Source organism: Ascaphus truei, chromosome 8, assembly GCF_040206685.1.
Source record: "Ascaphus truei isolate aAscTru1 chromosome 8, aAscTru1.hap1, whole genome shotgun sequence".
Lineage (NCBI taxonomy): Eukaryota > Metazoa > Chordata > Amphibia > Anura > Ascaphidae > Ascaphus > Ascaphus truei.
The window spans coordinates 2,290,822-2,316,332 of record NC_134490.1 but is presented as its reverse complement, the minus strand read 5'-3'; the positions used below and the strand labels follow the sequence as shown (position 1 = coordinate 2,316,332).

Genomic DNA, 25,511 nt, shown 5'->3' with positions numbered 1-25,511 from the left:
TGTATTAGGAGGGGGTGAGAGGTAGGTGTCCCTGATGTATGTGTATTAGGAGGAGGTGAGAGGTACGTGTCCCTGATGTCTGTGTATTAGGAGGATGTGAGAGGTATGTGTCCCTGTTGTCTGTGTATTAGGGAGTTTGAGATATGTGTCCCTGTTGTCTCTATAACAGGACTGGTCAGGGAGTTCTGTGTTAGGAGGAGGAAGTATATTCTCTGATGTCTACGTGTGTGCGTGAGAGAGCTGTATACGTGTGTAAGTGAGAGAGGTGTATACGTGTGTAAGTGAGAGAGGTGTATACGTGTGTAAGTGAGAGAGGTGCATACACGTGTAAGTGAAAGAGGTGTATACGTCTCTACGTGAGAGAGGTGTATACGTGTCTACGTGAGAGAGGTGTATACGTATGTACGTGAGAGAGGTGTATACGTGTGTAAGTGAAAGAGGTGTATACGTGTGTAAGTGAAAGAGGTGTATACGTGTGTAAGTGAGAGAGGTGCATACACGTGTAAGTGAGAGAGGGGTAAACGTGGGTAAGTGAGAGAGTTGTATATGTGTGTAAGTGAGAGAGGTGCATAGGCGTGTAATTGAGAGAGGTGTATACGTGTGTACGTGAGAGAGGTGTATACGTGTCTACGTGAGAGAGGTGTATACGTGTGTACGTGAGAGAGGTGTATACGTGTATACGTGTGTACGTGAGAGAGGTGCATGGTGTATACCCGTGTGAGAGAGGTGTGCAAGTGACAGGTGTGCACGTGTGTGAGAGAGAAGTGTACACACGTGTGAGAGAGATGTAGACGCGTGTGAGAGAGAGGTGCATACGCGTGTACGTGCGTGTAAGTGAGGGAGCTGCACACGCGTGTAAGTGAGAGAGCTGCACACGCGTGTAAGTGAGAGAGCTGCACACGCGTGTAAGTGAGAGAGAGGTGTACGCGCGTGTAAGTGAGAGAGCTGCACACGCGTGTAAGTGAGAGAGCTGCACACGCGTGTAAGTGAGAGAGAGGTGTATGCGCGTGTGAGAGAGCTGCACACGCGTGTATTTACCGGCTTCGTTTTCAGGGCTGGGAGAGGTTTGTTTGGGGGGTTTGGTTTCTGAAAGTTGAAAGGAAGAAAAGTTACCGAGACGCAGACTGCACCCGGGCCCGACCCCAACAGCAGAGAAGGACCCCTCCCCGATATACCCCACCCCAACAGCAGAGAAGGACCCCTCCCCCGATATACCCAACAGCAGAGAAGGACCCCTCCCCGATATACCCAACCCCAACAGCAGAGAAGGACCCCTCCCCGATATACCCAACCCCAACAGCAGAGAAGGACCCCTCCCCGATATACCCAACCCCAACAGCAGAGAAGGACCCCTCCCCCGATATACCCCACCCCAACAGCAGAGAAGGACCCCTCCCCGATATACCCCACCCCAACAGCAGAGAAGGACCCCTCCCCCGATATACCCAACAGCAGAGAAGGACCCCTCCCCGATATACCCAACCCCAACAGCAGAGAAGGACCCCTCCCCGATATACCCAACCCCAACAGCAGAGAAGGACCCCTCCCCGATATACCCAACCCCAACAGCAGAGAAGGACCCCTCCCCCGATATACCCCACCCCAACAGCAGAGAAGGACCCCTCCCCCGATATACCCAACAGCAGAGAAGGACCCCTCCCCCGATATACCCAACAGCAGAGAAGGACCCCTCCCCCGATATACCCCACCCCAACAGCAGAGAAGGACCCCTCCCCCGATATACCCCACCCCAACAGCAGAGAAGGACCCCTCCCCCGATATACCCAACAGCAGAGAAGGACCCCTCCCCCGATATACCCAACCCCAACAGCAGAGAAGGACCCCTCCCCCGATATACGCAACCCCAACAGCAGAGAAGGACCCCTCCCCCGATATACCCAACCCCAACAGCAGAGAAGGACCCCTCCCCCGATATACCCAACCCCAACAGCAGAGAAGGACCCCTCCCCCGATATACCCAACAGCAGAGAAGGACCCCTCCCCCGATATACCCAACCCCAACAGCAGAGAAGGACCCCTCCCCCGATATACCCAACCCCAACAGCAGAGAAGGACCCCTCCCCCGATATACCCAACCCCAACAGCAGAGAAGGACCCCTCCCCCGATATACCCAACCCCAACAGCAGAGAAGGACCCTTCCCCCGATGTACCCCACATATACTCTAAGGCTGCAGCTACATCTGGATATCCATTCCCTCCCTACACAGTACCACCTCTCTCTTATCTACAGACCTAATCCCTCAATGCATCAAACTGGGATACAAAAGAGGGTTTCCCTGGGTTTACCAGTATTAAGATGCCCGGAAATGAGACAGTACCACTACTTTTTAATAAATGAACCCCTACGCTGCCGGAAGGCCCTGCTGTGCCGGCCCTGATTTCACTTACCTGGGGGTATCCCGATCTGGCTTGTGATGGGACATTCAGGGCAGGAGGTACTGGGGGCGCTACCTTGGGCTTAGTCACCTAAATAACAAAGAAGGCAGAGAGATTAGGGTCAACTTTCTTGTGTTCATCGCCTTAAAGACACACACACACACACACCTTAGCAAGTTAACTAAGGACAGTGACATGTTTTATACGCTTCATGGGGCTGATTTCATTATTTTTGTACAAAAACGTGAGAGAAATATTTACATTTTTTGTTTTTAAATGTAACATTTCAATGGTCATTTTTTTTATTCTTGGGTGTAACAAATAAAAGGAAGCACCGCGCACAATTACCCTCTGCTACTCACTACCACTGTAGGTTGCGACCGCATTAATAGCTTTAACATAGGACTAGATCTATTCGCGGAGAGCAAGTTTATATACGGACACTCCTGGAGGGCGAGAGAGAGGGCGATGCTCTCACACACACACGAGCCATCGCGGTAGGGGAGGGTTCTGGGATTAATGGTCCGTTCGGACAGAGAAAATCAAAAGTGCCAAGTACCTGGGGGGACTTTGGAATGGATATGGGAGACCGCTGATGGGAGTTGGAGATGAATGGGGAAGCCTGCAGAAGGACAGAGAGAGAAAACCTGTTACATCAACAAAGGAAAGACAGTGTATCACAAGGAAGGCCTCTGTGCAGTGTAAGCAAGGTATAAATGGCACACCACTGTTTAGAAAATGTAAACAAAGTAATTACTTTTGGTGCTTACCTCCTGCTGATCCCGGCGTCCCAAAGCTGGATCCTATGTAACAGTAGTAAATAGAAAAATGGAAGGAGCACACAAAAGATTTGGATGTGTCAAAAGACTAAATGTATTTGTACATCAGAGTCAATACAGGTAACGTTTCTGGACCCTTGGTCCTTTCCTCAGACCAAACACCTCAAAAGTGAAAAGCAGTAAACATATAAATACCCCCACACGGCAAAATAATTCACCTACCCCCAGCAACACCTGTGGTGCAGGGCTGCAGCCACGTCGCCGCGTCATGAAGTCACGTGCGTCATGACACGATGCCGCGCGGTGACGTCAGACGCCGGGGGCGGGACCAATTATGCTGCAGAGTGGCTGCAGCCCTGCACCACAGGTGTTGAGGGGGGTAGGTGAATTATTTTGCCGTGTGGGGGTATTTATATGTTTACTGCTTTTCACTTTTGAGGTGTTTGGTCTGAGGAAAGAACCAAGGGTCCAGAAACGTTACCTGTATTGACTCTGATGTACAAATACATTTAGTCTTTTGACACATCCAAATCTTTTGTGTGCTCCTTCTATTTTTCTATTTACTACTGCCTCTGTGCAGTGAGTAAGTGGCACCAAGCACTGCATGTTTGGTGGAAGAGGACAGTCCCTACTATATAATATTGTATATTATAAGCCTCCTCTCCTGGGTGTGCAGGGCCAGACACTTCAGTCTGTCTTTATTAGGCAGAGCTCCCCAAATTCAGTCCTCAACAGCAACACACAGACCAGGTATTCAAGAGTTCTCCAATTAACATGTAACCCAGCTTTATTATCACTAAGACATGTCACCCAGGTATTTGTGGTCCTGTAAGTCTGGCGTGTGGGTTGCCCCCGAGGAGCTCTGTGATGAGGTTTTACATGGAAGTTGTGCTCCGTACTGATGAGAAGTGTATAATGCCGCTGGCCAGATCCTGCAGGGTTCCTGGCCTGTTTATCCCCCCGGCTCCTCACCTGCTCAGCATCCTGGCTGGGGGTTATGGTGATGTAGGCAGACCTGCAGTCTTGCAGGTTGGAAGTGCTGGCGATGAGCTGGGGGCGTCCGATCAGATGGTACTGGGAATCTTTCTTGCTGACGGGCTTGCTGCTGTCTTGGAACAGAGGATTGGATAATCCAGAGGCAGAGCCGGGAGTCGCCGTCCTAGGAAAAGGAAAAAACACGTGTGACGCGGATCGTGTGACAGAGCAGTATCCTGGAATCAGTATGTAGTAATACAAGAAGACCCCGCAGTGCTGTACCCACACAAAGCCATACAGCATGAGTATACACTGCCCTGCAGTGCTGTACCCATACAAAGCCATACAGCATGAGTATACGCTGCCCCGCAGTGCTGTACCCATACAAAGCCATACATCACGAGTATACACTGCCCCGCAGTGCTGTACCCATACAAAGCCATACAGCACGAGTATACACTGCCCCGCAGTGCTGTACCCATACAAAGCCATACAGCATGAGTATACACTGCCCCGCAGTGCTGTACCCATACAAAGCCATACAGCATGAGTATACACTGCCCCGCAGTGCTGTAACCATACAAAGTCATACAGCACGAGTATACACTGCCCCGCAGTGCTGTACCCATACAAAGCCATACAGCACGAGTATACACTGCCCTGCAGTGCTGTACCCATACAAAGCCATACAGCACGAGTATACACTGCCCCGCAGTGCTGTACCCATACAAAGCCATACAGCATGAGTATACACTGCCCCGCAGTGCTGTAACCATACAAAGCCATACAGCACGAGTATACGCTGCCCCGCAGTGCTGTACCCATACAAAGCCATACAGCACGAGTATGCGCTGCCCCGCAGTGCTGTACCCATACAAAGCCATACAGCACGAGCATACACTGCCCCGCAGTGCTGTACCCATACAAAGCCATACAGCACGAGTATACACTGCCCCGCAGTGCTGTAACCATTCAAAGCCATACAGCACGAGTATACACTGCCCTGCAGTGCTGTACCCATACAAAGCCATACAGCATGAGTATACGCTGCCCCGCAGTGCTGTACCCATACAAAGCCATACATCACGAGTATACACTGCCCCGCAGTGCTGTACCCATACAAAGCCATACAGCACGAGTATACACTGCCCCGCAGTGCTGTACCCATACAAAGCCATACAGCATGAGTATACACTGCCCCGCAGTGCTGTACCCATACAAAGCCATACAGCATGAGTATACACTGCCCCGCAGTGCTGTAACCATACAAAGCCATACAGCACGAGTATACACTGCCCCGCAGTGCTGTACCCATACAAAGCCATACAGCACGAGTATACACTGCCCTGCAGTGCTGTACCCATACAAAGCCATACAGCACGAGTATACACTGCCCCGCAGTGCTGTACCCATACAAAGCCATACAGCATGAGTATACACTGCCCCGCAGTGCTGTAACCATACAAAGCCATACAGCACGAGTATACGCTGCCCCGCAGTGCTGTACCCATACAAAGCCATACAGCACGAGTATGCGCTGCCCCGCAGTGCTGTACCCATACAAAGCCATACAGCACGAGCATACACTGCCCCGCAGTGCTGTACCCATACAAAGCCATACAGCACGAGTATACACTGCCCCGCAGTGCTGTAACCATTCAAAGCCATACAGCACGAGTATACACTGCCCTGCAGTGCTGTACCCATACAAAGCCATACAGCATGAGTATACGCTGCCCCGCAGTGCTGTACCCATACAAAGCCATACAGCACGAGTATATATACATATATATCGTAAATATACAGCATTGATTAGGTCACTCTCTGCTGACACCGCTATATCCAGACGTTCCCATTTCCCCAGAAATAACCTCAGAGATAAATCAATTATATAATGCACATCTGCACCAAACCGCCAACCCAAGTGTCCACTCAGCAGGAAGTGACCTCACACGTCAGCAGGAAGTGACCTCGGAACCAGGCAAAAAACTCAGCAAGAAAAAGGGGATGTGATGGTCAGGGGCAGGACATCGTGATGCAATGCATCCTCTTTTATTTACACAATGCTGCTGCCCTTCTGCCCCAAAGAGACTTGTGCAACTTCCCCCCTGAAGAAAGGTATTAGGATTGAAGAATTGAATGGGTGCCGCTGCCATGTTTGATCGGGGGCCATATGATCTGACCACCCTGTGTTCACATACACAGTGCTGTACTTGGCGACACGGATGCATGCCAGATATCACCGTAAGGGAGATACTTCAACGTCTCCCTGCTGCAAAAAAAGGCAGAAAATATTCCAGTGATAGGATTTCTTCCTGTGACCCCGACTTGTAGCACAGCAAAGTATTGCTGCTCCCTGCAGAGGTGACGGAGTTACCAGAGGAGCAGGGAATCGGGTCTCACCAGTTTATTTGCCCCGTGCCTTTTAAAGCTGCAGTCCCAGCAATATCCTGCATGTGTTTTTATTGTTTTTTAATAAATCAGTTCTGTACAAAGAGAAAATACATCTATCATTTTTTTTAAACTGTGAATAACACTTTTAATGTATTATAATGTAACAAGTATTTTTTGTTTCTATAGCAACCATTTACAAAGTCACATCCCCTTCCTCTTCTGAAACAGGCTCTGGCACATCCCTTTTTGAGCCCTGCTCTCTCTCTGGCAGTGCACCAATTGTATCTAGTGACTGCCTGGTCACATGATCTCCCCCACAGAACTTTGCACCTTGGGTCCTCTCCTGCTGCACTGACAGCCATTTATTGAACCCCCAGAGCCGAATCTTCGCCAATCGATCACTGGAGAACGGATCGATCGGCAACTCGGCTAATGACTTATCATTGTGTGGACTGTAATGATGCGCATATTAAAGGGGGGAAACCCGGCAGCTTGGACGGCTGCTTTAAGTGTCCAGGAGGTTAAGGCCTCCAGCTTAGAGGCGACGAGAAACCTCTGCCGTGGCAGCGCACACAGTAAGGGCGGCGCACGCAGTAAGGGCGGCGCACGCAGTAAGGGCGGCGCACGCAGTAAGGGCAGCGCACACAGTAAGGGTTATTCATAAACTGGTAGTGCCGAGTTAATGGGAGTTCCTCTGCAATACTCCCCTCCCGATATACCCTCCAATGTATCCGTTCCAACAATGTATCAGCTTCCCGCAATGTATCAGCACCGGAGTCAGGGGAGGGAGCTCGGGGAGGGAGCTCGGGGCAGCCAAGGCGAGGGGGGGGGGGGGGGGGGGGAATGCGCTCAGGCCAGCGATGACGGATTTCTGCAGAACAGCAGGAGCTCACCGATAATCAGTCACAGAGCCGAGGGCAGCTGATATTAATTACAATGTGATGTATAACCCAGTTACCGGACATCCAAAACTGCCAGAGGAACAACGAATATCTGTGGTAGAAACCCAGATTTGTCTGCAGTAAATCGTTCGGCCTTTATAGACGTTCATGGGATCGTCCTCTCGACTGAGCCTCTGATTGAGCCACCTGTGCTGAAGCAGGGATATCCTGAAAACCTGACCGGGGGGGGGGGGGGGGGGAAGTGGGGGAAGGGCTGGAGTTGAGCTCCCCTGTGTTAGGCTGCGTCCATAGGACTGCAGCCATGCTGAGGCGCGCGGAGGCTGAGGGAAAGCGGGCGCTTTCCCTGGCCTTGGTCCGCGCGCCGTCCGGGGGCGTGTCAGGGGCGTGTCGGGGGGGCGGGCCAGTGACGTCACGGAGCTGGTTTGCCCTCATTGGGTGAACCGCTCACGTGACCGGCCCTGCGCTCCCTTGAGCGCTTGAATTTAAAATGTTGATAAGACACACGCTTCCGCACGCCTGCGGACGCGTGCGCGAGCCCCTGCTAAAGCCGCTCTCATTGCGGCTGCAGGGGCTCACTGCCGAGCAGCAGCGCCTCAGCACGGGTCAGCGGCTAAGCGCTGACCCTGGACGCAGCCTTAGAGAGATGAAGGGTTTTGTCCATTCCTTACCTTTTCTGGGGATATTTCTTCTGTCTCCGCTTGTAGTAAAGAATCCCCCCGACGACCAGAACAGCGGAGAGAGAAAGTGCCACCAGCACCCCAACAATAAGAGCCCCCCTGTCTGCACCTGCAGGATCAGAGACATGTCCAGTGGTCAACATCTTTACTGCTGGACACAAAGGGTTAAAACCCCAGCACCACCATCAATACAGAAAATAAAATAAAAAGATGGGGGGGCTTATTTGAAGGGGTTTTGTCACTGCATCTCTTATTTGTGTATCTGATTATATAGAAACATAGTACCACAGGTATATACAGGTAAGCGCACCTATTACCACAGGTATATACAGGTAAGCGCACCTATTACCACAGTTATATACAGGTAAGCGCACCTATTACCACAATTATATACAGGTAAGCGCACCTATTACCACAGTTATATACAGGTAAGCGCACCTATTACCACAGTTATATACAGGTAAGCGCACCTATTACCACAGTTATATACAGGTAAGCGCACCTATTACCCCAGGTATATACAGGTAAGCGCACCTATTACCACAGTTATATACAGGTAAGCGCACCTATTACCTCAGGTATATACAGGTAAGCGCACCTATTACCACAGTTATATACAGGTAAGCGCACCTATTACCACAGTTATATACAGGTAAGCGCACCTATTTTCAGGAGCCGCACATCGGCACGCTGCACACACTCACATGGATTGTGATCATTGGGTGTGTGGCGCAAAGCCAGGGGGGGGGGGGGGGATCCACGACCTATAGGGGCCAGTGGCAACATAGGTGGGTGACGGGAGCGGGTGGGGGGGCCTGCCAGAAGAGGGTCAGGGTAAGAGACTCCGTTACCTGTAGCGATCTCGGTAAATTTGCGGTCGCAGTACGGCGGTGCCCACCCAGGCTCACAGTGGCACTGCCGCCTGTGATTACACACCTGCCGGGAGGAGATATCGGGCGATTATAACTTAACTCCATCAGCGCTCTTTCTTGGCTTAAATTGACCCTTTTGCTGCCAGTGGGGCCTGCAATTCATGGCTTTGCAACTGAAGGGTTAATGGCAGCGGCAGATTTGAGAATCCGCCGCCCCTGGGCACTTCGCTGTTGTGGCCGCCTCCTTCTGAACCGCAGCCGTCCGCAACGTGACGTCGCGCGGCGTTGTGTTGCCATGGTAACGCAACCACGTGACGTCATTTGACGCTGCAATGTCGCATTGCCATGGCAACGTTAAGCCGCGGACGTCGGTGCGTCATTTGACTCTGCGTTTCAGTAGGAGAAGGAAGTTGGGGGGAGTTACATGGTGCGCAGATTATAATGAGATGTATCAGATTCTGCGTCTCTGCCCCAGCATGCATCGTGGGGAGAGTCAGTGGGAGGAGTTGGGGAGTCAGTAGGAGGAGTTGGGAGTCAGTAGGAGGAGTTGGGGAGTCAGTAGGAGGAGTTGGGAGAGTCAGTAGGAGGAGTTGGGAGTCAGTAGGAGGAGTTGGGGAGTCAGTAGGAGGAGTTGGGAGTCAGTGGGAGGAGTTGGGAGTCAGTGGGAGGAGTTGGGAGTCAATGGGAGGAGTTGGGAGTCAGGGGGAGGAGTTGGGGAGTCAGGGGGAGGAGTTGGGGAGTCAGGGGAAGGAGTTGGGGAGTCAGTGGGAGGAGCTGGAGAGTCAGTGAGAGAAGTTGGGAGTCAGTGGGAGGAGTTGGGGAGGAGTTACATGGTGCGCAGATTATAATGAGATGTATCAGATTCTGCGTCTCTGCCCCAGCATGCATCGTGGGGAGAGTCAGTAGGAGGAGTTGGGGAGTCAGTAGGAGGAGTTGGGAGAGTCAGTAGGAGGAGTTGGGAGTCAGTAGGAGGAGTTGGGGAGTCAGTAGGGGGAGTTGGGAGTCAGTGGGAGGAGTTGGGAGTCAGTGGGAGGAGTTGGGAGTCAGTGGGAGGAGTTGGGAGTCAGTGGGAGGAGTTGGGGAGAGTCAGTAGGAGGAGTTGGGAGACAGTGGGAGGAGTTGGGAGTCAGGGGGAGGAGTTGGGGAGTCAGGGGGAGGAGTTGGAGAGTCAGGGGAAGGAGTTGGGGAGTCAGTGGGAGGAGCTGGAGAGTCAGTGAGAGAAGTTGGGAGTCAGTGGGAGGAGTTGGGGAGGAGTTACATGGTGCACAGATTATAATGAGATGCATCACATTCTGCGTCTCTGCCCCAGTTTGCACCTTAGGGAGGGTCAGTAGGAGGAGATGGGGGGGGGAGTTACATGGGGCACAGATTATAATGAGATGCATCACATTCTGCGTCTCTGCCCCAGCGTGTGATTGAGGGGTGTCAGTAGGTGGAGTTGGGGAGTCAGTGGGAGGAGTTGGGGAGTCAGTGGGAGGAGTTGAGTCAGTAGGAGGAGTTGGGGGAGGAGTTACATGGTGCGCAGATTATAATGAGATGCATCACATTCTACGTTTCTGTGCAACATTCATTTTCCTTTTATTTACCACCAAAATCTGCCAAGTCTGAAGTGCTGTGAGTCTAACGTTCTGCATGAGACGTAAGAAACTGTTCTTACATACGCCTCAGCTCCAAAAACCGGGCAGTGCGACTAAGCACGCTCCCCTGCGCTGATATAGAGGCCCAGTATTCACATGCAGTGCGACTAAGCACGTTCCCCTGCGCTTATATAGAGATCCCAAAGTATTCACATGCAGTGCGACTCAGCACGCTCCCCTGCGCTGATATAGAGGCCCAGTATTCACATGCAGTGCGACTAAGCACGTTCCCCTGCGCTGATATAGAGACCCCAAAGTATTCACATGCAGTGTGATTCAGCACGCTCCCCTGCGCTGATATAGAGACCCAGTATTCACATGCAGTGCAACTCAGCACGTTCCCCTGCGCTGATATAGAGGCCCAGTATTCACATGCAGTGCGACTAAGCACGTTCCCCTGCGCTGATATAGAGACCCCAAAGTATTCACATGCAGTGCGACTCAGCACGCTCCCCTGCGCTGATATAGAGGCCCAGTATTCACATGCAGTGCGACTAAGCACGTTCCCCTGCGCTGATATAGAGACCCCAAAGTATTCACATGCAGTGCGACTCAGCACGCTCCCCTGCGCTGATATAGAGACCCAGTATTCACATGCAGTGCGACTCAGCACGTTCCCCTGCGCTGATATAGAGACCCCAAAGTATTCACATGCAGTGCGACTAAGCACGCTCCCCTTCACTGATATAGAGGCCCAGTATTCACATGCAGTGCGACTTAGCACGTTCCCCTGCGCTGATATAGAGGCCCAGTATTCACATGCAGTGCGACTCAACACGCTCCCCTGCGCTGATATAGAGACCCAGTATTCACACGCAGTGCGACTAAGCACGTTCCCCTGCGCTGATATAGAGGCCCAGTATTCACATGCAGTGCGACTCAACACGCTCCCCTGCGCTGATATAGAGACCCAGTATTCACATGCAGTGCGACTAAGCACGTTCCCCTGCGCTGATATAGAGACCCCAAAGTATTCACATGCAGTGCGACTCAGCACGCTCCCCTGCGCTGATATAGAGACCCAGTATTCACATGCAGTGCGACTCAGCACGCTCCCCTGCGCTGATATAGAGGCCCAGTATTCACATGCAGTGTGACTAAGCACGTTCCCCTGCGCTGATATAGAGACCCCAAAGTATTCACATGCAGTGTGACTCAGCACGCTCCCCTGCGCTGATATAGAGACCCAGTATTCATATGCAGTGCGACTAAGCACATTCCCCTGCGCTGATATAGAGACCCCAAAGTATTCACATGCAGTGCGACTAAGCACGCTCCCCTGCGCTGATATAGAGGCCCAGTATTCACATGCAGTGCGACTAAGCACGTTCCCCTGCGCTGATATAGAGGCCCAGTATTCACATGCAGTGCGACTCAACACGCTCCCCTGCGCTGATATAGAGACCCAGTATTCACATGCAGTGCGACTCAGCACGCTCCCCTGCGCTGATATAGAGACCCAGTATTCACATGCAGTGCGACTCAGCACGTTCCCCTGCGCTGATATAGAGGCCCAGTATTCACATGCAGTGCGACTCAGCACGCTCCCCTGCGCTGATATAGAGACCCAGTATTCACATGCAGTGCGACTCAGCACGTTCCCCTGCGCTGATATAGAGGCCCAGTATTCACACGCAGTGCGACTCAGCACGTTCCCCGGCGCTGATATAGAGACGCAGTATTCACATGCAGTGCGACTCAGCACGTTCCCCTGCGCTGATATAGAGACCAAGTATTCACATGCAGTGCGACTAAGCACGTTCCCCTGCGCTGATATAGAGACGCAGTATTCACATGCAGTGCGACTCAGCACGCTCCCCTGCGCTGATATGGAGACCCAGTATTCACATGCAGTGCGACTCAGCACGTTCCCCTGCGCTGATATAGAGGCCCAGTATTCACATGCAGTGCGACTCAGCACGTTCCCCTGCGCTGATATAGAGGCCCAGTATTCACATGCAGTGCGACTCAGCACGTTCCCCTGCGCTGATATAGAGACCCCAAAGTATTCACATGCAGTGCGACTCAGCACGCTCCCCTGCGCTGATAGAGACCCAGTATTCACATGCAGTGCGACTCAGCACGCTCCCCTGCGCTGATATAGAGGCCCAGTATTCACATGCAGTGCGACTAAGCACGTTCCCCTGCGCTGATATAGAGACCCCAAAGTATTCACATGCAGTGCGACTAAGCACGCTCCCCTGCACTGATATAGAGGCCCAGTATTCACATGCAGTGCGACTTAGCACGTTCCCCTGCGCTGATATAGAGGCCCAGTATTCACATGCAGTGCGACTCAACACGCTCCCCTGCGCTGATATAGAGACCCAGTATTCACACGCAGTGCGACTAAGCACGTTCCCCTGCGCTGATATAGAGGCCCAGTATTCACATGCAGTGCGACTCAACACGCTCCCCTGCGCTGATATAGAGACCCAGTATTCACATGCAGTGCGACTCAGCACGTTCCCCTGCGCTGATATAGAGACCCCAAAGTATTCACATGCAGTGCGACTCAGCACGCTCCCCTGCGCTGATATAGAGACCCAGTATTCACATGCAGTGCGACTCAGCACGCTCCCCTGCGCTGATATAGAGGCCCAGTATTCACATGCAGTGTGACTAAGCACGTTCCCCTGCGCTGATATAGAGACCCCAAAGTATTCACATGCAGTGTGACTCAGCACGCTCCCCTGCGCTGATATAGAGACCCAGTATTCATATGCAGTGCGACTAAGCACATTCCCCTGCGCTGATATAGAGACCCCAAAGTATTCACATGCAGTGCGACTAAGCACGCTCCCCTGCGCTGATATAGAGGCCCAGTATTCACATGCAGTGCGACTCAGCACGTTCCCCTGCGCTGATATAGAGGCCCAGTATTCACATGCAGTGCGACTCAACACGCTCCCCTGCGCTGATATAGAGACCCAGTATTCACATGCAGTGCGACTCAGCACGTTCCCCTGCGCTGATATAGAGGCCCAGTATTCACATGCAGTGCGACTAAGCGCGTTCCCCTGCGCTGATATAGAGACCCAGTATTCACATGCAGTGCGACTAAGCACGTTCCCCTGCGCTGATATAGAGACCCCAAAGTATTCACATGCAGTGCGACTCAGCACGCTCCCCTGCGCTGATATAGAGACCCAGTATTCACATGCAGTGCGACTCAGCACGTTCCCCTGCGCTGATATAGAGGCCCAGTATTCACACGCAGTGCGACTCAGCACGTTCCCCGGCGCTGATATAGAGACGCAGTATTCACATGCAGTGCGACTCAGCACGTTCCCCTGCGCTGATATAGAGATCAAGTATTCACATGCAGTGCGACTAAGCACGTTCCCCTGCGCTGATATAGAGACGCAGTATTCACATGCAGTGCGACTCAGCACGCTCCCCTGCGCTGATATGGAGACCCAGTATTCACATGCAGTGCGACTCAGCACGTTCCCCTGCGCTGATATAGAGGCCCAGTATTCACATGCAGTGCGACTCAGCACGTTCCCCTGCGCTGATATAGAGGCCCAGTATTCACATGCAGTGCGACTCCGCACGTTCCCCTGCGCTGATAGAGACCCAGTATTCACACGCAGTGCGACTAAGCACGCTCCCCTGCGCTGATATAGAGACCCAGTATTCACACGCAGTGCGACTAAGCACGTTCCCCTGCGCTGATATAGAGACCCAGTATTCACATGCAGTGCGACTCAGCACGTTCCCCTGCGCTGATATAGAGACGCAGTATTCACATGCAGTGCGACTAAGCACGTTCCCCTGCGCTGATATAGAGACCCAGTATTCACATGCAGTGCGACTCAGCACGTTCCCCTGCGCTGATATAGAGACCCAGTATTCACACGCAGTGCGACTCAGCACGTTCCCCTGCGCTGATATAGAGACCCAGTATTCACATGCAGTGCGACTCAGCACGTTCCCCTGCGCTGATATAGAGACCCAGGATTCACATGCAGTGCGACTAAGCACGTTCCCCTGCGCTGACATAGAGACGCAGTATTCACATGCAGTGCGACTAAGCACGCTCCCCTGCGCTGATATAGAGACCCAGTATTCACATGCAGTGCGACTCAGCACGTTCCCCTGCGCTGATATAGAGGCCCAGTATTCACACGCAGTGCGACTCAGCACGTTCCCCTGCGCTGATATAGAGACCCAGTATTCACATGCAGTGCGACTAAGCGCGTTCCCCTGCGCTGATATAGAGACCCAGTATTCACATGCAGTGCGACTAAGCACGTTCCCCTGCGCTGATATAGAGACGCAGTATTCACATGCAGTGCGACTCAGCACGCTCCCCTGCGCTGATATGGAGACCCAGTATTCACATGCAGTGCGACTCAGCACGTTCCCCTGCGCTGATATAGAGACGCAGTATTCACATGCAGTGCGACTAAGCACGCTCCCCTGCGCTGATATAGAGACCCAGTATTCACACGCAGTGCGACTCAGCACGCTCCCCTGCGCTGATATAGAGACCCAGTATTCACATGCAGTGCGACTCAGCACGTTCCCCTGCGCTGATATAGAGACCCAGTATTCACATGCAGTGCGACTAAGCACATTCCCCTGCGCTGATATAGAGACGCAGTATTCACATGCAGTGCGACTCAGCACGTTCCCCTGCGCTGATATAGAGACGCAGTATTCACATGCAGTGCGACTAAGCACGCTCCCCTGCGCTGATATAGAGGCCCAGTATTCACATGCAGTGCGACTAAGCACGCTCCCCTGCGCTGATATAGAGGCCCAGTATTCACATGCAGTGCGACTCAGCACGTTCCCCTGCGCTGATATAGAGGCCCAGTATTCACACGCAGTGCGACTCAGCACGCTCCCCTGCGCTGATATAGAGACCCAGTATTCACATGCAGTGCGACTCAGCACGTTCCCCTGCGCTGATATAGAGGCCCAGTATTCACACGCAGTGCGACTCAGCACGCTCCCCTGCGCTGATATAGAGACCCAGTATTCACATGCAGTGCGACTAAGCACGTTCCCCTGCGCTGATATAGAGACCCAGTATTCACATGCAGTGCGACTCAGCACGCTCCCCTGCGCTGATATAGAGACCCAGTATTCACATGCAGTGCGACTCAGCACGTTCCCCTGCGCTGATATAGAGACCCAGTATTCACACGCAGTGCGACTCAGCACGTTCCCCTGCGCTGATATAGAGACCCAGTATTCACATGCAGTGCGACTCAGCACGTTCCCCTGCGCTGATATAGAGACCCAGTATTCACATGCAGTGCGAGACTTTCACACACAGGCTCCATGTGTCCCTATGAAGGTAAAATAACAATAATTCACGGCAGGAGAAATGAAGGTACCAGGGCAACTCCAGTCCCGAAGGGCCACCAACAGGTCAGGTGTTAAGGACACCCCTGCTTCTGCACACCTGGCTCAATCAGTGGCTCAGTCAATGACTGCAACACCTGTGCTGAAGCAGGGATATTCTTAAAACCTGACCTGTTGGTGGTCCCTGAGGACTGGGGTTGGCCGCCCCTGTACGAGGGAAGACTTGGGATCTTCACTCATTGAAACCATTAACTGTGTCTCAGTTAGCAAACTGGGAAAAGTAAATACTATATGAAGTGAAATGGTTGATGCCTCCTGTCCCTGCCTGGAACATCGTGCCAGGTAACTAAGGACAGGTGTGTTCCTACCTCCCTGCCGGGAACACTGTGTCAGGTAACTAAGGACAGGTGTGTTCCTACCACCCTGCCGGGAACACTGTGTCAGGTAACTAAGGACAGGTGTGTTCCTATCTGCCTGCCAGTGATCCATGCATAGGCTCTTGCATTACACAGCAAGAAGCGGAGCACTGCAACACAATAACACCAGTGCATATCCAAGTCACAGAAGAGCGATATTAAAAGGAACGTACCCCTCTGTTATTGCATTTTGCTGAACAATTCTTTTCCCCGTACACAGAAAGATCCCGGCACGCGCCTTCAAAACAGACCTAGAAGAAGACAGAACATGGGTTTTGATTTTATTTATTTTAAAACACATTTAACTAGGAGGGCATTTGGAACTGTAGCGGTCTCTGAAATTATTGGGAAGTTTTATATCAAGGGCTTGCAATGCAATGAGGCACTTCGAAGTTGGGTTACCATCAGGTGAAATGACATTGAGGCTGTATGAGGTTCCTTACCATGCCCATGCCACACTTTGTGCCAGACAGGACCATCCCAGGGTCATCTGTCTCTCCACTGTCCTCCTCTCCCAACGCTGCCACCTTGCACTCCTGCCCCCCGTGTAGCGTGAGGACGTATTTCTTACGGGTGATGGGGAATTCGTTCCCCCTGACACAGTGTAACCGCCCGCACTTAACGTCACTGTTGGAATCACAAATAGAGCATGAAACACTTTGAAGACATATACAGAGGGAATGGGCTACCTGAGACACACAGGGAATGGGCTACCTGAGACACACAGGGAATGGGCTACCTGAGACACAGAGGGAGTGGGCTACATGGGACACACAGGGAATGGGCTACGTGAGACACAGAGGGAATGGGCTACCTGAGACACAGAGGGAATGGGCTACCTGAGACACAGAGGGAATGGGCAACATGGGACACAGAGGGAATGGGCTACATGAGACACAGAGGGAATGGGCTACATGAGACACAGAGGGAATGGGCTACATGAGACACAGAGGGAATGGGCTACATGAGACACAGAGGGAATGGGCTACGTGAGACACAGAGGGAATGGGCTACATGAGACACAGAGGGAATGGGCTACCTGAGACACAGAGGGAATGGGCTACGTGAGACACAGAGGGAATGGGCTACGTGAGACACAGAGGGAATGGGCTACGTGAGACACAGAGGGAATGGGCTACATGAGACACAGAGGGAATGGGCTACATGAGACAGAGGGAATGGGCTACATGAGACACAGAGGGAATGGGCTACATGAGACACCGAGGGAATGGGCTACATGAGACACAGAGGGAATGGGCTACATGAGACACAGAGGGAATGGGCTACGTGAGACACAGAGGGAATGGGCTACATGAGACACCGAGGGAATGGGCTACATGAGACACAGAGGGAATGGGCTACATGAGACAGAGGGAATGGGCTACATGAGACACAGAGGGAATGGGCTACATGAGACAGAGGGAATGGGCTACGTGAGACACAGAGGGAATGGGCTACGTGAGACACAGAGGGAATGGGCTACATGAGACAGAGGGAATGGGCTACGTGAGACACAGAGGGAATGGGCTACGTGAGACACAGAGGGAATGGGCTACATGAGACACAGAGGGAATGGGCTACGTGAGACACAGAGGGAATGGGCTACGTGAGACACAGAGGGAATGGGTTACGTGAGACACAGAGGGAATGGGCTACATGAGACAGAGGGAATGGGCTACCTGAGACACAGAGGGAATGGGCTACATGAGACACAGAGGGAATGGGCTACATGAGACACAGAGGGAATGGGCTACCTGAGACACAGAGGGAATGGGCTACATGAGACACAGAGGGAATGGGCTACATGAGACAGAGGGAATGGGCTACCTGAGACACAGAGGGAATGGGCTACATGAGACACAGAGGGAATGGGCTACATGAGACACAGAGGGAATGGGCTACCTGAGACACAGAGGGAATGGGCTACATGAGACACAGAGGGAATGGGCTACATGAGACAGAGGGAATGGGCTACCTGAGACACAGAGGGAATGGGCTACATGAGACACAGAGGGAATGGGCTACATGAGACAGAGGGAATGGGCTACATGAGACAGAGGGAATGGGCTACGTGAGACACAGAGGGAATGGGCTACGTGAGACACAGAGGGAATGGGCTACATGAGACACAGAGGGAATGGGCTACATGAGACACAGAGGGAATGGGCTACATGAGACACAGAGGGAATGGGCTACGTGAGACACAGAGGGAATGGGCTACATGAGACACAGAGGGAATGGGCTACATGAGACACAGAGGGAATGGGCTACATGAGACAGAGGGAATGGGCTACCTGAGACACAGAGGGAATGGGCTGCATGAGACACAGAGGGAATGGGCTACATGAGACAGAGGGAATGGGCTACCTGAGACACAGAGGGAATGGGCTACATGAGACACAGAGGGAATGGGCTACATGAGACAGAGGGAATGGGCTACATGAGACACCGAGGGAATGGGCTACATGAGACAGAGGGAATGGGCTACGTGAGACACAGAGGGAATGGGCTACATGAGACACAGAGGGAATGGGCTACATGAGACACAGAGGGAATGGGCTACGTGAGACACAGAGGGAATGGGCTACATGAGACACAGAGGGAATGGGCTACATGAGACACAGAGGGAATGGGCTACCTGAGACAGAGGGAATGGGCTACATGAGACACAGAGGGAATGGGCTACATGAGACACAGAGGGAATGGGCTACATGAGACACAGAGGGAATGGGCTACATGAGACACAGAGGGAATGGGCTACATGAGACACAGAGGGAATGGGCTACATGAGACACAGAGGGAATGGGCTACATGAGACACAGAGGGAATGGGCTACATGAGACACAGAGGGAATGGGCTACATGAGACACAGAGGGAATGGGCTACATGAGACACAGAGGGAATGGGCTACATGAGACACAGAGGGAATGGGCTACATGAGACACAGAGGGAATGGGCTACCTGAGACACAGAGGGAATGGGCTACGTGAGACACAGAGGGAATGGGCTACATGAGACACAGAGGGAATGGGCTACATGAGACAGAGGGAATGGGCTACATGAGACACAGAGGGAATGGGCTACATGAGACACAGAGGGAATGGGCTACATGAGACACAGAGGGAATGGGCTACATGAGACACAGAGGGAATGGGCTACATGAGACACAGAGGGAATGGGCTACATGAGACACAGAGGGAATGGGCTACATGAGACACAGAGGGAATGGGCTACCTGAGACACAGAGGGAATGGGCTACATGAGACACAGAGGGAATGGGCTACATGAGACACAGAGGGAATGGGCTACATGAGACACAGAGGGAATGGGCTACATGAGACACAGAGGGAATGGGCTACCTGAGACACAGAGGGAATGGGCTACGTGAGACACAGAGGGAATGGGCTACCTGAGACACAGAGGGAATGGGCTACGTGAGACACCGAGGGAATGGGCTACATGAGGCACAGAGGGAATGGGCTACATGAGACACAGAGGGAATGGGCTACATGAGACACAGAGGGAATGGGCTACGTGAGACAGAGGGAATGGGCTACATGAGACACAGAGGGAATGGGCTACATGAGACAGAGGGAATGGGCTACATGAGACACAGAGGGAATGGGCTACCTGAGACACAGAGGGAATGGGCTACATGAGACACAGAGGGAATGGGCTACATGAGACACAGAGGGAATGGGCTACCTGAGACAGAGGGAATGGGCTACCTGAGACAGAGGGAATGGGCTACGTGAGACAGAGGGAATGGGCTACGTGAGACAGAGGGAATGGGCTACGTGAGACACAGAGGGAATGGGCTACGTGAGACACAGAGGGAATGGGCTACATGAGACACAGAGGGAATGGGCTACGTGAGACACAGAGGGAATGGGCTACCTGAGACAGAGGGAATGGGCTACATGAGACACAGAGGGAATGGGCTACCTGAGACACAGAGGGAATGGGCTACATGAGACACAGAGGGAATGGGCTACATGAGACACAGAGGGAATGGGCTACCTGAGACAGAGGGAATGGGCTACCTGAGACAGAGGGAATGGGCTACGTGAGACACAGAGGGAATGGGCTACCTGAGACACAGAGGGAATGGGCTACGTGAGACACAGAGGGAATGGGCTACATGAGACACAGAGGGAATGGGCTACATGAGACACAGAGGGAATGGGCTACATGAGACACAGAGGGAATGGGCTACATGAGACAGAGGGAATGGGCTACATGAGACACAGAGGGAATGGGCTACGTGAGACAGAGGGAATGGGCTACATGAGACACAGAGGGAATGGGCTACATGAGACACCGAGGGAATGGGCTACGTGAGACACAGAGGGAATGGGCTACGTGAGACAGAGGGAATGGGCTACATGAGACACAGAGGGAATGGGCTACATGAGACACAGAGGGAATGGGCTACATGAGACACCGAGGGAATGGGCTACGTGAGACAGAGGGAATGGGCTACATGAGACACAGAGGGAATGGGCTACATGAGACACCGAGGGAATGGGCTACGTGAGACAGAGGGAATGGGCTACATGAGACACAGAGGGAATGGGCTACATGAGACACAGAGGGAATGGGCTACGTGAGACACAGAGGGAATGGGCTACGTGAGACACAGAGGGAATGGGCTACGTGAGACAGAGGGAATGGGCTACATGAGACACAGAGGGAATGGGCTACATGAGACAGAGGGAATGGGCTACATGAGACAGAGGGAATGGGCTACATGAGACACAGAGGGAATGGGCTACATGAGACAGAGGGAATGGGCTACATGAGACACAGAGGGAATGGGCTACGTGAGACACAGAGGGAATGGGCTACGTGAGACACAGAGGGAATGGGCTACATGAGACAGAGGGAATGGGCTACATGAGACACAGAGGGAATGGGCTACGTGAGACACAGAGGGAATGGGCTACGTGAGACACAGAGGGAATGGGCTACATGAGACACAGAGGGAATGGGCTACATGAGACACAGAGGGAATGGGCTACATGAGACACCGAGGGAATGGGCTACGTGAGACAGAGGGAATGGGCTACATGAGACACAGAGGGAATGGGCTACGTGAGACACCGAGGGAATGGGCTACATGAGACACAGAGGGAATGGGCTACATGAGACACAGAGGGAATGGGCTACATGAGACACAGAGGGAATGGGCTACGTGAGACACAGAGGGAATGGGCTACATGAGACACAGAGGGAATGGGCTACGTGAGACAGAGGGAATGGGCTACATGAGACACAGAGGGAATGGGCTACGTGAGACACAGAGGGAATGGGCTACATGAGACACAGAGGGAATGGGCTACATGAGACAGAGGGAATGGGCTACATGAGACACAGAGGGAATGGGCTACATGAGACAGAGGGAATGGGCTACATGAGACACCGAGGGAATGGGCTACATGAGACACAGAGGGAATGGGCTACGTGAGACAGAGGGAATGGGCTACATGAGACACAGAGGGAATGGGCTACATGAGACACAGAGGGAATGGGCTACATGAGACACAGAGGGAATGGGCTACGTGAGACACAGAGGGAATGGGCTACATGAGACAGAGGGAATGGGCTACGTGAGACACAGAGGGAATGGGCTACATGAGACAGAGGGAATGGGCTACATGAGACACAGAGGGAATGGGCTACGTGAGACACAGAGGGAATGGGCTACGTGAGACAGAGGGAATGGGCTACATGAGACAGAGGGAATGGGCTACATGAGACACAGAGGGAATGGGCTACATGAGACAGAGGGAATGGGCTACATGAGACACAGAGGGAATGGGCTACGTGAGACACAGAGGGAATGGGCTACGTGAGACACAGAGGGAATGGGCTACGTGAGACACAGAGGGAATGGGCTACGTGAGACACAGAGGGAATGGGCTACATGAGACACAGAGGGAATGGGCTACATGAGACACAGAGGGAATGGGCTACATGAGACAGAGGGAATGGGCTACATGAGACACCGAGGGAATGGGCTACATGAGACACAGAGGGAATGGGCTACGTGAGACACAGAGGGAATGGGCTACGTGAGACACAGAGGGAATGGGCTACGTGAGACACAGAGGGAATGGGCTACGTGAGACACAGAGGGAATGGGCTACATGAGACACAGAGGGAATGGGCTACGTGAGACACAGAGGGAATGGGCTACGTGAGACACAGAGGGAATGGGCTACATGAGACAGAGGGAATGGGCTACGTGAGACACAGAGGGAATGGGCTACGTGAGACACAGAGGGAATGGGCTACGTGAGACACAGAGGGAATGGGCTACGTGAGACACAGAGGGAATGGGCTACATGAGACACAGAGGGAATGGGCTACATGAGACACAGAGGGAATGGGCTACATGAGACACACAGGGAATGGGCTACATGAGACACCGAGGGAATGGGCTACATGAGACACCGAGGGAATGGGCTACATGAGACACAGAGGGAATGGGCTACATGAGACACAGAGGGAATGGGCTACATGAGACACAGAGGGAATGGGCTACATGAGACAGAGGGAATGGGCTACATGAGACACAGAGGGAATGGGCTACCTGAGACACACAGGGAATGGGCTACATGAGACACAGAGGGAATGGGCTACATGAGACACAGAGGGAATGGGCTACGTGAGACACAGAGGGAATGGGCTACATGAGACAGAGGGAATGGGCTACATGAGACACAGAGGGAATGGGCTACATGAGACACAGAGGGAATGGGCTACATGAGACACAGAGGGAATGGGCTACATGAGACACAGAGGGAATGGGCTACATGAGACACAGAGGGAATGGGCTACATGAGACACAGAGGGAATGGGCTACGTGAGACACAGAGGGAATGGGCTACCTGAGACACAGAGGGAATGGGCTACATGAGACACAGAGGGAATGGGCTACATGAGACAGAGGGAATGGGCTACATGAGACAGAGGGAATGGGCTACATGAGACACAGAGGGAATGGGCTACCTGAGACACACAGGGAATGGGCTACATGAGACACAGAGGGAATGGGCTACATGAGACACAGAGGGAATGGGCTACGTGAGACACAGAGGGAATGGGCTACATGAGACAGAGGGAATGGGCTACATGAGACACAGAGGGAATGGGCTACATGAGACACAGAGGGAATGGGCTACGTGAGACACAGAGGGAATGGGCTACATGAGACACAGAGGGAATGGGCTACCTGAGACACAGAGGGAATGGGCTACCTGAGACACAGAGGGAATGGGCTACATGAGACACAGAGGGAATGGGCTACATGAGACACAGAGGGAATGGGCTACGTGAGACACAGAGGGAATGGGCTACGTGAGACACAGAGGGAATGGGCTACCTGAGACACAGAGGGAATGGGCTACATGAGACACAGAGGGAATGGGCTACATGAGACAGAGGGAATGGGCTACATGAGACAGAGGGAATGGGCTACATGAGACACAGAGGGAATGGGCTACGTGAGACACAGAGGGAATGGGCTACATGAGACACAGAGGGAATGGGCTACATGAGACAGAGGGAATGGGCTACATGAGACACAGAGGGAATGGGCTACATGAGACACAGAGGGAATGGGCTACATGAGACAGAGGGAATGGGCTACATGAGACAGAGGGAATGGGCTACATGAGACACAGAGGGAATGGGCTACATGAGACAGAGGGAATGGGCTACATGAGACACAGAGGGAATGGGCTACCTGAGACACAGAGGGAATGGGCTACATGAGACAGAGGGAATGGGCTACATGAGACACAGAGGGAATGGGCTACATGAGACACAGAGGGAATGGGCTACGTGAGACACAGAGGGAATGGGCTACGTGAGACACAGAGGGAATGGGCTACATGAGACACAGAGGGAATGGGCTACATGAGACACAGAGGGAATGGGCTACGTGAGACACAGAGGGAATGGGCTACATGAGACACAGAGGGAATGGGCTACATGAGACACAGAGGGAATGGGCTACATGAGACACAGAGGGAATGGGCTACATGAGACAGAGGGAATGGGCTACGTGAGACACAGAGGGAATGGGCTACATGAGACACAGAGGGAATGGGCTACATGAGACAGAGGGAATGGGCTACATGAGACACAGAGGGAATGGGCTACATGAGACAGAGGGAATGGGCTACATGAGACACAGAGGGAATGGGCTACATGAGACACAGAGGGAATGGGCTACGTGAGACACAGAGGGAATGGGCTACATGAGACACAGAGGGAATGGGCTACATGAGACACAGAGGGAATGGGCTACATGAGACACAGAGGGAATGGGCTACATGAGACAGAGGGAATGGGCTACATGAGACACAGAGGGAATGGGCTACATGAGACACAGAGGGAATGGGCTACATGAGACACAGAGGGAATGGGCTACATGAGACACAGAGGGAATGGGCTACGTGAGACACAGAGGGAATGGGCTACATGAGACACAGAGGGAATGGGCTACATGAGACACAGAGGGAATGGGCTACATGAGACACAGAGGGAATGGGCTACATGAGACACAGAGGGAATGGGCTACATGAGACAGAGGGAATGGGCTACGTGAGACACAGAGGGAATGGGCTACGTGAGACAGAGGGAATGGGCTACATGAGACACAGAGGGAATGGGCTACATGAGACAGAGGGAATGGGCTACCTGAGACACAGAGGGAATGGGCTACCTGAGACACAGAGGGAATGGGCTACATGAGACACAGAGGGAATGGGCTACGTGAGACACAGAGGGAATGGGCTACATGAGACACAGAGGGAATGGGCTACATGAGACACAGAGGGAATGGGCTACATGAGACACAGAGGGAATGGGCTACATGAGACACAGAGGGAATGGGCTACATGAGACAGAGGGAATGGGCTACATGAGACACAGAGGGAATGGGCTACATGAGACACAGAGGGAATGGGCTACGTGAGACACAGAGGGAATGGGCTACATGAGACACAGAGGGAATGGGCTACGTGAGACACAGAGGGAATGGGCTACATGAGACACAGACGGAATGGGCTACATGAGACACAGAGGGAATGGGCTACATGAGACACAGAGGGAATGGGCTACCTGAGACAGA

The 25,511-nt window shown here is 52.7% G+C and overlaps 1 protein-coding gene and 1 long non-coding RNA gene across 2 annotated transcripts in view; one reads left to right on the top strand and one right to left on the bottom strand.

Moving 5' to 3' along the window:
* ADAM8 (ADAM metallopeptidase domain 8) overlaps positions 1–25,511 on the bottom strand; it is a 68,316-nt gene that overhangs the window by 3,762 nt on the left and 39,043 nt on the right. The window contains exons 16-23 of the mRNA XM_075610304.1: positions 16,813–16,996; positions 16,543–16,620; positions 8,977–9,061; positions 8,117–8,234; positions 4,150–4,336; positions 2,958–3,020; positions 2,411–2,488; positions 1,039–1,086 (exon numbers count right to left, since the gene is read on the bottom strand). Of these exons, the coding sequence (XP_075466419.1) occupies positions 1,039–1,086; positions 2,411–2,488; positions 2,958–3,020; positions 4,150–4,336; positions 8,117–8,234; positions 8,977–9,061; positions 16,543–16,620; positions 16,813–16,996 (841 nt within the window). The remainder of the gene's footprint in view (positions 1–1,038; positions 1,087–2,410; positions 2,489–2,957; positions 3,021–4,149; positions 4,337–8,116; positions 8,235–8,976; positions 9,062–16,542; positions 16,621–16,812; positions 16,997–25,511) is intronic.
* LOC142501046 (uncharacterized) lies at positions 3,498–8,354 on the top strand. The gene is made up of 2 exons (XR_012803403.1): positions 3,498–3,556; positions 8,153–8,354. It is a non-coding gene; the product is annotated as an uncharacterized LOC142501046 (long non-coding RNA).